The 15,887-nt window shown below is 45.4% G+C and overlaps 1 protein-coding gene across 2 annotated transcripts in view; it reads left to right on the top strand.

The window, feature by feature from the left end:
- The window catches only part of TMEM11 (transmembrane protein 11), a 73,448-nt gene that overhangs the window by 23,742 nt on the left and 33,819 nt on the right, over nucleotides 1–15,887 (top strand). The window contains exon 1 of one of the 2 annotated variants that reach the window (XM_053694701.1): nucleotides 10,653–10,744. The exons of the other annotated variant lie outside the window; for it this stretch is intronic. Coding sequence (XP_053550676.1) covers nucleotides 10,698–10,744 — 47 coding nt within the window. The 5' untranslated portion in view covers nucleotides 10,653–10,697. Of the gene's footprint in view, nucleotides 1–10,652; nucleotides 10,745–15,887 lie in introns of those variants that run through there. 2 annotated transcript variants of the gene reach the window in all.

The raw sequence follows: 15,887 nt of genomic DNA, 5'->3' as shown, positions 1-15,887 counted from the left end.
GCACGCGCGCTGCCAACATTCCATTGAGGATGCGTGCGCAACTGCCGACGGCGACGGATATTACAAACACAATTATAGTATAGATGATGGTGAATCGCTATTATCACACCAGATTTACCTTACCTTACCTGTCAGAGTATGCCCATTCATTTATTCAAATGTGTAGAATTCAGTTGTGTAACATTAACCGAATTGACAAATCGAATGGATTAGCCAATCAAAATAACTTAATCCACAATGACATAACCTGTTGCCAACCGAATCTGCCAATAAAAATATTCAATCTGAGATGACATTACCCGTTGCCAACAGGTCACAACATAGCTCTACCCAATAATTCTCAAGATTTTATTTAAATGGGACCCACACCACGGATACAAAGTAACTAATGAAGATGAATAGAAACATCATATACTGTCATTTGTTCTACACCATCATAATTCATTGTAACAGGTTGGTTAAATACGGTGTGTACTCACTTCTCTACATATAATAGAAATATTTACAACAATAAAAAATACAATTACAGTTTAAAAAGACAAGGCAAGCAAACCTTCAGCTATAGCAAATTATAGGAGGGAGGGAGCGAAGAGAAGCAGTCCACAGTCAAAGATTCCTCATAATCGACATTACGGGCTAGATGATGAGTGGAGCGCAATTTATCGCTCCCGCTTGCGCGTTAACTCTGCTAGAATTAAGCTTTTTGCGCACGTTGGGTAGTGTGTGTATTACAAATTAAAAGTAAAACGGTTTTGCATGAGCGCTAACATATTACCCCATTTTTTAAATGAAGCGCAAAAGTGGGGGAAAAAAATAACACCCTTTCTCGCGCGCAAACCCGACATGAAATATTATTTCACATTCCAATATTCTACACTTAGAAGAATATATTCTATTTATTCCTTAATTCATATATATATATATATATATATATTTCCTGTTTGAATAAGATCTTGAGAATTAGTGGGTAGAGCTATATGATGGGTTTTTTTGGTAAAATATATAGTTATGATTATTTATAGATATATACATATATATATTTATATTCCCCTATGTGCGGAACATAGGAATGTGAAATATTTACAGTAAATACAAAGGCCCCTATTTATCAAAGGTCTTGAGGACCTCATCCGACAGTGCGGATCAGATCCGCAAGACCTCACTAAAGAGCTGCTGGTGCAACGCCGCCCCCTGCTGACTCGCGGCCAATCTGCCGCCTGCAGGGGGTGTCAATCAACCCGATCATACTCGATCGGGTTGATTTCCGGCGATTCCTGTCCGCCTGCTCAGAGCAGGCGGACAGGGTTATGGAGAACGGTCTTTAGACCGCTGCTTCATAACTTGTGTTTCTGCCGAGTCTGAAAACTCGCCAGAAACACGGCCCTTCAAGCTCCGTACGGAGCTTGATAAATATGGGCCATAACCTTTATTAAATACGAATATTGCATAAATAAGATTTTACATGTCTTCAGCTACTTGACTGCAAAGGGCTCCAATGCACTTATGTATTTATGTGTTTATATGTCTGTAAATACATATGCACACATATAAATACATATGCACACATATAAATACATATATACACATATAAATACATATGCACACATATAAATACATATGCACACATATAAATACATATATACACATATAAACACATATAAATACATATATACACATATAAATACATATATATACACACATATACATATATACATATGCACACATATACATATATACATATGCACACATATAAATACATATATACACATATAAATACATATGCACACATATAAATACATATGCACACATATAAATACATATGCACACATATAAATACATATATACACACATAAATACATATATACACACATAAACACATATATACACATATAAATACATATATACACATATAAATACATATATACACATATAAATACATATATACACATATACATACATATATACACATATACATACATATATACACATATAAATACATATATACACACATATAAATACATATATACACACATATAAATACATATATACACATATAAATACATATGCACACATATAAATACATATGCACACATATAAATACATATATACACATATAAATACATATATACACATATAAATACATATATACACATATAAATACATATGCACACATATAAATACATATATACACATATAAATACATATATACACGTATAAATACATATGCACACAGATACATACATATAATTACATACATATACATATTTAGACATGTATATTTATTAGAGAAGTGCATTAGTTTTAGTCAGTATTTATTCATCAACGCTAACCTGATCTTTTTCTTGCTAGAGCCATGGCCGCGCTAATATGAGGCTTAGAGAGCTTGGCACCCAGGATATGCACTAAATTTAGTTCCGGTCCTTGGAGCCGAACTGCTTAGCTTCCTGTTAGCGCGGCAAGGACTCTACCAAGAAGAGGATTGGGTTAGCGTGCTCCCCACATGTCCACTTTTCACCTGTAGTTTCAAAACATTTACATTTGTTTTAACGAAAACTAATGTTAATGTTTACTGAAACTGAATAGTGCAGGGAACGCATATTTGGGGAAACAAATTTCCTCTATTATTGGGAATTAAAATTTTGTCCAAAATAAAAAAAATTCTCTGCACATCTCTAATATGTTTATATGTTAAAGTCCTTTGCAGACTTTTTTTTTTTTTGAGACCTCATATCTTCCAGTCCTTATAACTTTTTTATGCAATATCTTCTTTTTTAATCATTTTTATCAGTGTTATTATGAGTGTAACTGTACTTATAAAAATAATTTTGATGTGTTTTGTGCAACTTTCTAGTCGAGTGTAACTGTTAACGAAAGCTCTGAAGTCACACTAACTCAACGCACAGTAAATTTAATTGCGCTGAAGCAAACGCGTTTACTTTCAACCTGTTATACTCACGCTACAGCCATGATAAACCCCTTATCGCTTGTGCGTAACTCATAATCTAGCCCATAGTGTTCAGTCTCTAATATTTATTGAGTCCCAGAGACTATTTGCCATTTTTACACATATTACATACATGCATACCTCAGAGACATTGCAGGTTTGGTTCCAGACCACCGAAATAAAATTAATATAGCAGTAAAGTGAGTCACACTAATTGTTTTGTTTCCCAGTGCAAAGTCATATTTACACTATACAGTAGTCTATTAAGTGTGCAATAGCATTATGTCTAAAAACACAATGTACATACCTTTATTAGGCAATACTTTATTGAAAATAAAAATGCTAACCATCATCTGAACCTTCAGTGAGTCATAATCTTTTTTTGCTGGTGGTGTGTATATATATATATGTGTGTGTATTTTCAGTGTATTTTTATGTATATATAGGTGTGTGTTTATATATAGATTAGTACCACATATGGCATACATTGGGCAGAGTAAAGAACACCGTTCCCTGCTGATGCCCTCAGATTAGAACCACATATGGCATACATTGGGCACAGTAGAGAACACTATTCCCTGCTGATGCCCTCAGATTAGTACCACACATTGCATACATTGTGCACATTAGAGAACACTATTCCCTGCTGATGCCCTATTAGTACCACATATGGCATACATTGGGCAGAGTAAAGAACACCGTTCCCTGCTGATGCCCTCAGATTAGAACCACACATGGCATACATTGGGCACAGTAGAGAGCACCATTCCCTGCTGATGCCCTCAGATTAATATCACACATGGCATACATTGGGCACAGTAGAGAGCACCATTCCCTGCTGATGCCCTCAGATTAGTACCACACATGGCATACATTGGGCACAGTAGAGAGCACCATTCCCTGCTGATGCCCTCAGATTAGTACCACACATGGCATACATTGTGCACAGTAGAGAGCACCATTCCCTGCTGATGCCCTCAGATTAATATCGCACATGGCATACATTGGGCACAGTAGAGAACACCATTCCCTGCTGATGCCCTCAGATTAGTACCACACATGGCATACACTGGGCATAGTAGAGAGCACCATTCCCTGCTGATGCCCTCAGATTAATATCACAAATGGCATACACTGGGCATAGTAGACAGCACCATTCCCTGCTGATGCCCTCAGATTAATATCACACATGGCATACATTGGGCACAGTAGAGAGCACCATTCCCTGCTGATGCCCTCAGATTAATATCACACATGGCATACACTGGGCATAGTAGACAGCACCATTCCCTGCTGATGCCCTCAGATTAATATCACACATGACATACACTGGGCATAGTAGAGAGCACCATTCCCTGCTGATGCCCTCAGATAAATATCACACATGGCATACATTGGGCACAGTAGACAGTAGAGAGCACCATTCCCTGCTGATGGCCTCAGATTAGTACCACACATGGCATACATTGGGCACAGTAGAGAGCACCATTCCCTGCTGATGCCCTCAGATTAATATCACACATGGCATACATTGGGCACAGTAGAGAGCACCATTCCCTGCTGATGCCCTCAGATTAGTACCACACATGGCATACATTGGGCACAGTAAAGAGCACACTTCCCTGCTGATGCCCTCAGATTAGTACCACACATGGCATACATTGGGCACAGTAGAGAGCACCATTCCCTCTGATGCCCTCAGATTAATATCACACATGGCATACATTGGGCACAATAGAGAGCACCATTCCCTGCTGATGCCCTCAGATTAGTACCACACATGGCATACATTGGGCACAGTAGAGAGCACCATTCCCTGCTGATGCCCTCAGAATAGTACCACACATGGCATACACTGGGCATAGTAGAGAGCACCATTCCCTGCTGATGCCCTCAGATTAATATCACAAATGGCATACACTGGGCATAGTAGAGAGCACCATTCCCTGCTGATGCCCTCAGATTAATATCACACATGGCATACACTGGGCATAGTAGTGAGCACCATTCCATGCTGATGCCCTCAGATTAATATCACACATGGCATACATTGGGCACAGTAGAGAGCACCATTCCCTGCTGATGCCCTCAGATTAATATCGCACATGGCATACATTGGGCACAGTAGAGAGAACCATTCCCTGCTGATGCCCTCAGATTAGTACCACACATGGCATACATTGGGCACAGTAGAGAGCACCATTCCCTGCTGATGCCCTCAGATTAATATCACACATGGCATACACTGGGCATAGTAGTGAGCACAATTCCATGCTGATGCCCTCAGATTAATATCACACATGACATACACTGGGCATAGTAGAGAGCACCATTCCCTGCTGATGCCCTCAGATAAATATCACACATGGCATACATTGGGCACAGTAGAGAGCACCATTCCCTGCTGATGCCCTCAGATTAATATCGCACATGGCATACATTGGGCACAGTAGAGAACACCATTCCCTGCTGATGCCCTCAGATTAGTACCACACATGGCATACACTGGGCATAGTAGAGAGCACCATTCCCTGCTGATGCCCTCAGATTAATATCACAAATGGCATACACTGGGCATAGTAGACAGCACCATTCCCTGCTGATGCCCTCAGATTAATATCACACATGGCATACATTGGGCACAGTAGAGAGCACCATTCCCTGCTGATGCCCTCAGATTAATATCACACATGGCATACACTGGGCATAGTAGACAGCACCATTCCCTGCTGATGCCCTCAGATTAATATCACACATGACATACACTGGGCATAGTAGAGAGCACCATTCCCTGCTGATGCCCTCAGATAAATATCACACATGGCATACATTGGGCACAGTAGACAGTAGAGAGCACCATTCCCTGCTGATGGCCTCAGATTAGTACCACACATGGCATACATTGGGCACAGTAGAGAGCACCATTCCCTGCTGATGCCCTCAGATTAATATCACACATGGCATACATTGGGCACAGTAGAGAGCACCATTCCCTGCTGATGCCCTCAGATTAGTACCACACATGGCATACATTGGGCACAGTAAAGAGCACACTTCCCTGCTGATGCCCTCAGATTAGTACCACACATGGCATACATTGGGCACAGTAGAGAGCACCATTCCCTCTGATGCCCTCAGATTAATATCACACATGGCATACATTGGGCACAATAGAGAGCACCATTCCCTGCTGATGCCCTCAGATTAGTACCACACATGGCATACATTGGGCACAGTAGAGAGCACCATTCCCTGCTGATGCCCTCAGAATAGTACCACACATGGCATACACTGGGCATAGTAGAGAGCACCATTCCCTGCTGATGCCCTCAGATTAATATCACAAATGGCATACACTGGGCATAGTAGAGAGCACCATTCCCTGCTGATGCCCTCAGATTAATATCACACATGGCATACACTGGGCATAGTAGTGAGCACCATTCCATGCTGATGCCCTCAGATTAATATCACACATGGCATACATTGGGCACAGTAGAGAGCACCATTCCCTGCTGATGCCCTCAGATTAATATCGCACATGGCATACATTGGGCACAGTAGAGAGAACCATTCCCTGCTGATGCCCTCAGATTAGTACCACACATGGCATACATTGGGCACAGTAGAGAGCACCATTCCCTGCTGATGCCCTCAGATTAATATCACACATGGCATACACTGGGCATAGTAGTGAGCACAATTCCATGCTGATGCCCTCAGATTAATATCACACATGACATACACTGGGCATAGTAGAGAGCACCATTCCCTGCTGATGCCCTCAGATAAATATCACACATGGCATACATTGGGCACAGTAGAGAGCACCATTCCCTGCTGATGCCCTCAGATTAATATCGCACATGGCATACATTGGGCACAGTAGAGAACACTATTCCCTGCTGATGCCCTCAGATTAGTACCACACATGGCATACATTGGGCACAGTAGAGAGCACCATTCCCTGCTGATGCCCTCAGATTAGTACAACACATGGCATACACTGGGCATAGTAGAGAGCACCATTCCCTGCTGATGCCCTCAGATTAGTACCACACATGGCATACACTGGGCATAGTAGAGAGCACCATTCCCTGCTGATGCCCTCAGATTAGTACAACACATGGCATACACTGGGCATAGTAGAGAGCACCATTCCCTGCTGATGCCCTCAGATTAGTACCACACATGGCATACACTGGGCATAGTAGAGAGCACTATTGAGTGTAACTGTTAACGAAAGCTCTGAAGTCACACTAACTCGACGCACAGTAAATTTAATTGCGCTGAAGCAAACGCGTTTACTTTCAACCTGTTATACTCACGCTACAGCCACGATAAACCCCTTATCGCTTGTGCGTAACTTGTAATCTAGCCCATATTGTTCAGTCTCTAATATTTATTGAGTCCCAGAGACTATTTGCCATTTTTACACATATTACATACATGCATACCTCAGAGACATTGCAGGTTTGGTTCCAGACCACCGAAATAAAATTAATATAGCAGTAAAGTGAGTCACACTAATTGTTTTGTTTCCCAGTGCAAAGTCATATTTACACTATACAGTAGTCTATTAAGTGTGCAATAGCATTATGTCTAAAAACACAATGTACATACCTTTATTAGGCAATACTTTATTGAAAATAAAAATGCTAACCATCATCTGAACCTTCAGTGAGTCATAATCTTTTTTGCTGGTGGTGTGTATATATATATATATGTGTATTTTCAGTGTATTTTTATGTATATATAGGTGTGTGTGTATATATAGATTAGTACCACATATGGCATACGTTGGGCAGAGTAAAGAACACCGTTCCCTGCTGATGCCCTCAGATTAGTACCACATATGGCATACATTGGGCACAGTAGAGAACACTATTCCCTGCTGATGCCCTCAGATTAGTACCACACATGGCATACATTGGGCACAGTAGAGAACACTATTCCCTGCTGATGCCCTATTAGTACCACACATGGCATACATTGGCCACAGTAGAGAGCATCATTCCCTGCTGATGCCCTCAGATTAATATCGCACATGGCATACATTGTGCACAGTAGAGAGCACCATTCCCTGCTGGTGCCCTCAGATTAGTACCACACATGGCATACATTGGGCACAGTAGAGAGCACCATTCCCTGCTGATGCCCTCAGATTAGTACCACACATGGCATACATTGTGCACAGTAGAGAGCATCAGTCCCTGCTGATGCCCTCAGATTAATATCACACATGGCATACACTGGGCATAGTAGAGAGCACCATTCCCTGCTAATGCCCTCAGATTAATATCACACATGGCATACACTGGGCATAGTAGACAGCACCATTCCCTGCTGATGCCCTCAGATTAATATCACACATGGCATACACTGGGCATAGTAGTGAGCACCATTCCATGCTGATGCCCTCAGATAAATATCACACATGACATACATTGGGCACAGTAGAGAGTACCACTCCCTGCTGATGCCCTTAATATTGCACATAGCATACATTGGGCACAGTAGAGAACACTATTCCCCGCTGATGCCCTCAGATTAATATCACACATGGCATACATTGGGCACAGTAGAGAGCACCATTCCCTGCTGATGCCCTCAGATTAATATTGCACATGGCATACATTGGGCACAGTAGAGAACACTATTCCCTGCTGATGCCCTCAGATTAGTACAACACATGGCATACATTGTGCACAGAAGAGAGCACCATTCCCTGCTGATGCCCTCAGATTAGTACCACACATGGCATACACTGGGCATAGTAGAGAGCACCATTCCCTGCTGATGCCCTCAGATTAATATCACACATGGCATACACTGGGCATAGTAGAGAGCACCATTCCCTGCCGATGCCCTCAGATTAGTACCACACATGGCATACATTGGGCACAGTAGAGAGCACCATTCCCTGCTGATGCCCTCAGATTAATATCGCACATGGCATACATTGTGCACAGTAGAGAGCACCATTCCCTGCTGATGCCCTCAGATAAATATCACACATGGCATACATTGGGCAGAATAAAGAACACCGTTCACTGCTGATGCCCTCAGATTAGTACCACACATGGCATACATTGTGCACAGTAGAGAGCACCATTCCCTGCTGATGCCCTCAGATTAGTACCACACATTGCATACATTGGGCAGAATAAAGAACACAGTTCACTGCTGATGCCCTCAGATTAGTACCACACATGGCATACATTGTGCACAGTAGAGAGCACCATTCCCTGCTGATGCCCTCAGATAAATATCACACATGGCATACATTGGGCAGAATAAAGAACACTGTTCACTGCTGATGCCCTCAGATTAGTACCACACATGGCATACATTGTGCACAGTAGAGAGCACCATTCCCTGCTGATGCCCTCAGATTAGTACCACACATTGCATACATTGGGCAGAATAAAGAACACCGTTCACTGCTGATGCCCTCAGATTAGTACCACACATGGCATACATTGTGCACAGTAGAGAGCACCATTCCCTGCTGATGCCCTCAGATAAATATCACACATGGCATACATTGGGCAGAATAAAGAACACTGTTCACTGCTGATGCCCTCAGATTAGTACCACACATGGCATACATTGTGCACAGTAGAGAGCACCATTCCCTGCTGATGCCCTCAGATTAGTACCACACATTGCATACATTGGGCAGAATAAAGAACACCGTTCACTGCTGATGCCCTCAGATTAGTACCACACATGGCATACATTGTGCACAGTAGAGAGCACCATTCCCTGCTGATGCCCTCAGATTAGTACCACACATGGCATACACTGGGCATAGTAGAGAGCACCATTCCCTGCTGATGCCCTCAGATTAGTACCACACATGGCATACACTGGGCATAGTAGAGAGCACCATTCCCTGCTGATGCCCTCAGATTAGTACCACACATGGCATACATTGGGCACAGAAGAGAGCACCATTCCCTGCTTATGCCCTCAGATTAGTACCACACATGGCATACATTGGGCACAGAAGAGAGCACCATTCCCTGCTGATGCCCTCAGATTAGTACCACACATGGCATACATTGGGCACAGTAGAGAGCACCATTCCCTGCTGATGCCCTATTAGTATCACATATGGCATACACTGGGCATAGTAGAGAGCACCATTCCCTGCTGATGCCCTCAGATTAATATCACACATGGCATACACTGGGCATAGTAGAGAGCACCATTCCCTGCTGATGCCCTCAGATTAATATCACACATGGCATACACTTGGCATAGTAGAGAGCACCATTCCCTGCTGATGCCCTCAGATTAATATCACACATGGCATACACTGGGCATAGTAGAGAGCACCACTCCCTGCTGATGCCCTATTAGTATCACACATGGCATACACTGGGCATAGTAGAGAGCACCATTCCCTGCTAATGCCCTCAGGCCCCTCAGATTAATATCACACATGGCATACACTGGGCATAGTAGAGAGCACCATTCCCTGCTGATGCCCTCAGGCTGCTGACGTGGGGAAGAAATCCATGACAGGACGCTGTTAGTCCTTATGACTTTCAGTCATCTTAAAAAGAACTACATTTCCAATGAGTCTTCGTGCGACACAGAAAGCCTTGAAGCGCAAAGCACACTGGGATAGGTAGTTTCAGTTTCCACGTTCTACGGGCTAGAGCGGTTCGCACGGACTACATCTCCCAGCATACCTCTCTGCCGCGCTGCCTCTGTGGAGACATTTGTGAGCCGAGTCTCCAATATGGCCACTTGGGGAAGGAGGCGCGCTGGGCCTGGCAGTAGGGAGAGGTGAGCAGGGACGGGGGTCGTGGACATAGGCGGTGTAAAACTGTGAGCAATTCAGGATGGTACCAGGCTGCAAGGCCAAGAAACGAGGGATACCGGGCTCTGAGTTTTAGGGTAAACCGAGAGTACCCTAGGCCTGCAGCGGAGACAGGGAGAAGCTTTGAATTTGTCAGAAGGGTATAGCTTGGCAAGTCTGCAGGGGGCACAAACAAGCCTGAGGCCCCTTGAGGGTTTGGGAGGATGGGGTACTGCTGGGTGTCTGGAATAACTGACCTCATTGGAAAGAAGCAGTGTGGTCTTTTGGTCTGGAATCGAAGAGGAACAGAAAATAGGGTAACTGGGTCTGGGGTACAGAGATGGGGCAGGGCTCTGAGGGACCTGGGCCTAGAATCAGGAAGTAGGACTGGGGAGCAGTGCTCTTGTGTGGGGAGAAGAGATGAACTATGGAGGGTGGCCCTGTGGCTCCTAGAGGATTTGCGGATGGTGGCCCTGTGGCTCCTAGAGGATTTGCGGATGGCCTTGGGGCTCCTAGAGGATTTGCGGATGGCCTTGGGGCTCCTAGAGGATTTGCGGGTGGCCTAGGGGCTCCTAGAGGATTTGCAGATGGCCTAGGGGCTCCTAGAGGATTTGCGGGTGGCCTAGGGGCTCCTAGAGGATTTGCAGATGGCCTAGGGGCTCCTAGAGGATTTGCGGGTGGCCTAGGGGCTCCTAGAGGATTTGCAGATGGCCTAGGGGCTCCTAGAGGATTTGCAGATGGCCTAGGGGCTCCTAGAGGATTTGCGGGTGGCCTAGGGGCTCCTAGAGGATTTGCGGGTGGCCTTGGGGCTCCTAGAGGATTTGCGGGTGGCCTTGGGGCTCCTAGAGGATTTGCGAGTGGCCTTGGGGCTCCTAGAGGATTTGCGGGTGGCCTTGGGGCTCCTAGAGGATTTGCGGGTGGTCTAGGGGCTCCTAGAGGATTTGAAGATGGCCTAGGGGCTCCTAGAGGATTTGCAGATGGCCTAGGGGCTCCTAGAGGATTTGCAGATGGCCTAGGGGCTCCTAGAGGATTTGCGGGTGGCCTAGGGGCTCCTAGAGGATTTGCGGGTGGCCTTGGGGCTCCTAGAGGATTTGCGGGTGGCCTTGGGGCTCCTAGAGGATTTGCGAGTGGCCTTGGGGCTCCTAGAGGATTTGCGGGTGGCCTTGGGGCTCCTAGAGGATTTGCGGGTGGCCTTGGGGCTCCTAGAGGATTTGCGGGTGGCCTAGGGGCTCCTAGAGGATTTGCGGGTGGCCTTGGGGCTCCTAGAGGATTTGCGGGTGGCCTTGGGGCTCCTAGAGGATTTGCGGGTGGCCTTGGGGCTCCTAGAGGATTTGCGGGTGGCCTTGGGGCTCCTAGAGGATTTGCGGGTGGCCTTGGGGCTCCTAGAGGATTTGCGGGTGGCCTAGGGGCTCCTAGAGGATTTGCGGGTGGCCTTGGGGCTCCTAGAGGATTTGCGGGTGGCCTTGGGGCTCCTAGAGGATTTGCGGGTGGCCTTGGGGCTCCTAGAGGATTTGCGGGTGGCCTTGGGGCTCCTAGAGGATTTGCGGGTGGCCTTGGGGCTCCTAGAGGATTTGCGGGTGGCCTTGGGGCTCCTAGAGGATTTGCGGGTGGCCTAGGGACTCCTAGAGGATTTGCGGGTGGCCTTGGGGCTCCGAGATTGGGGCTCCAAGAGGATTTGCGGGTGGCCTTGGGGCTCCTAGAGGATTTGCGGGTGGCCTTGGGGCTCCAAGATTGGGGCTCCAAGAGGATTTGCGGGTGGCCTAGGGACTCCTAGAGGATTTTGCTGGTGGTTCTGGGGAGCCTCAGCCTGGAAGTAGAGCCTTGTGTAGTGAGAAGTAGTAGTGAGGATTCTTGTATTGGAAATGGGGGAGGAACAGGGCTACGGGTGATTAGATGGGGCAGGGGTCCTGATACACCGGAGAGGGAGCAAGGCTGGGGAAATGGAACTTGAAAATGGTCTAAATATGGTACTTTTCCATTGGTCTGTTAATGGGAACAGTACTCTATATATGTGAGTTTATGAAACCTGGACTTGGGCAGAGGTATATAGAGTGTGAGGTTCTGGGTCTAGATAGGGGATTGCGCTTTACATCTGTACTTGGACCTTCTCAGAGGGCAGTGCTGGTAGAATATGGTGTGGGGTTCTGGGCGTAGAGGGGATAGCACTTTATACCTGTAGCTTCATTTTAGCATTAAAAAAGGCTGTGTATGGCGCCAACTTGTTTGCGGCACTATTCTAATTTGCCTTTCCACTATCCCACCTGATGCCGAGGTACCAGTATATCACCCAGGACTCTTTTGCAATAGTGTGATGTTTTCTTTTTTAACTTTCTCAGTTTATTTTCTTATTCACTCTGCTTTTTTCAGTTCTATATAAACTTACCCAGTGGGAGGGTGGTATGTGAGCAGGTGATTAAATGTGATATTACCTTCTGTTAATGATTTTAATTAATAAAGGCTATGTTTTATTAGTAGGGAATAGTGCTGTAAGCCCCCATATTTTCTCTTTTTGTATAATTGCTATTTTGGAGGATTAGCACCTTATCTCATACAAATATTTTTATTTGATAAGTTGTTCCCACGTTTTTTGATTGTAGTGCTAGTCAGCTCTTATCTGTTAATTATATAGCTTTACACCTGTAGCCTGGACCTTCTCAGAGAGCAGTGCTGGTAGAATAGTGTCTAGGGTTCTGGGTCTAGATAGGGGATAACGCTTTACCCCATGGCAGAACATGCTGTGATCTGAGATGTCATTGCAGAAAATGAAACATGTCTGCAGAAAGAACGAGACACATGCACTTTCGCTTTGCATCACTGCTCCCCATCAGGCTTTTATCTTCAAACAGCGCTGTGCTTTGGCTGCACTATGTAAGATTTTCCTTAACACAGTGCAGCCAATTTGAAGAGAACAGTCAAATACAGCATCTCATTGCAGAAAGTGGGGAAAAAAAGTTCTGCCTTTGGGGCGCTTTACATCTGGACCATCTCAGATGGCAGTGCTGTGGTGTTCTGGGCATAGAGAGGGGATGGTGCTTTACACCTGTAGCCACTAGCCTGGATCTTCTCAGAGGGTAGTGCTGGTAGAACGAGACACATGCACTTTCGCTTTGCATCACTGCTCCCCATCAGGCTTTTATCTTCAAACAGCGCTGTGCTTTGGCTGCACTATGTAAGATTTTCCTTAACACAGTGCAGCCAATTTGAAGAGAACAGTCAAATACAGCATCTCATTGCAGAAAGTGGGGAAAAAAAGTTCTGCCTTTGGGGCGCTTTACATCTGGACCATCTCAGATGGCATTGCTGTGGGGTTCTAGGCGTAGAGTGGGGATAGCGCTTTACACCTGTAGCCTGGTCCTTCTCAGAATAGAATGTGGGGATCTGGGCGTAGAGGGGATAGCGCTTTACACCTGTAGCCTGGACATTCTCAGAGGGTAGTGCTGGTAGAATAGGATGTGGGGTTCTGGGCGTAGAGAGGGGGATAGCACTTTACACCTGTAGCCTGGACATTCTCAGAGGGCAGTGCTAGTAGAATAGGATGTGGGGTTCTGGGCGTAGAGAGGGGGATAGCACTTTACACCTGTAGCCTGGACATTCTCAGAGGGCAGTGCTGGTAGAATAGGATATGGGGTTCTGGGCGTAGAGAGGGGGATAGCACTTTACACCTGTAGCCTGGACATTCTCAGAGGGCAGTGCTGGTAGAATAGGATGTGGGGTTCTGGGCGTAGAGAGGGGGATAGCACTTTACACCTGTAGCCTGGACATTCTCAGAGGGCAGTGCTGGTAGAATAGGATATGGGGTTCTGGGCGTAGAGAGGAGGATAGCACTTTACACCTGTAGCCTGGACATTCTCAGAGGGCAGTGCTGGTAGAATAGGATATGGGGTTCTGGGCGTAGAGAGGAGGATAGCACTTTACACCTGTAGCCTGGACATTCTCAGAGGGCAGTGCTGGTAGAATAGGATGTGGGGTTCTGGGCGTAGAGGGGATAGCGCTTTACACCTGTAGTGCTGGTAGAATAGGATGTGGGGTTCTGGGCGTAGAGAGGGGATAGCACTTTACTCCTGTAGCCTGGACATTCTCAGAGGGTAGTGCTGGTAGAATAGGATGTGGGGTTCTGGGCGTAGAGAGGGGGATAGCACTTTAAACCTGTAGCCTGGACATTCTCAGAGGGTAGTGCTGGTAGAATAGGATGTGGGGTTCTGGGCATAAAGGGGATAGCGCTTTACACCTGTAGTGCTGATAGAATAGAATGTGGGGTTCTGGGCGTAGAGGGGATAGCACTTTACACCTGTAGCCTGGACATTCTCAGAGGGTAGTGCTACTAGAATAGGATGTGGGGTTCTGGGCATAAAGGGGATAGCGCTTTACACCTGTAGTGCTGGTAGAATAGGATGTGGGGTTCTGGGCATAAAGGGGATAGCGCTTTACACCTGTAGTGCTGGTAGACTAGGATGTGGGGTTCTGGGCATAAAGGGGATAGCGCTTTACACCTGTAGTGCTGGTAGAATAGGATGTGGGGTTCTGGGCGTAGAGAGGGGATAGCACTTTACACCTGCACCCTAGACCAGGGAAGTTCTGGAAAAGTCTGATCTTGTTATGGAGGAGATTGAGGATGTTTTGGGGATTGTGGGACTTGGGGTGGGTGTGCATGGAATGAGCTGACAGAATGCAGATGACAGACTGACGTACACATCCCCATACGTATTAATCGGTACAGTGTATAACCAGCTTCCAGGGCTCTCTAATACTAGGGCAAGATCACTTTACATAGCCCAGTCTACAGTGTCCCATATGAGGCTGGGTGTTAGAGGTTTGCTGGGGACGTGGTGTCTTTTACACAGCTGCTTAATGAGGATCAGAGCATTACGAGAGTGACCTTGACACAGTGTTCTTCGCTGCTAGTGAAGGTGGTAACAGGTTTTATTTTCAAGGCCAATAATTGGTAAGAATGTTGAGTTAAGGAATGATTTTTTCTTTTATTTCACAAGGGTTAAGTCACCAGCCTATTTGCAGTTTATCTGTATGTATATTACAAGTATATTCCGTAAGCTTGAAACCCATAAGGTAACGTTGCTTAATCGTTCATAGTTATTTTGCATGTAAATAATGATTTTATACAATGTATAATAG

Source organism: Bombina bombina, chromosome 11 (assembly GCF_027579735.1).
Source record: "Bombina bombina isolate aBomBom1 chromosome 11, aBomBom1.pri, whole genome shotgun sequence".
Lineage (NCBI taxonomy): Eukaryota > Metazoa > Chordata > Amphibia > Anura > Bombinatoridae > Bombina > Bombina bombina.
The sequence above is the reverse complement of the archived record's forward strand: the minus strand, read 5'-3'. Positions and strand labels throughout refer to the sequence as shown.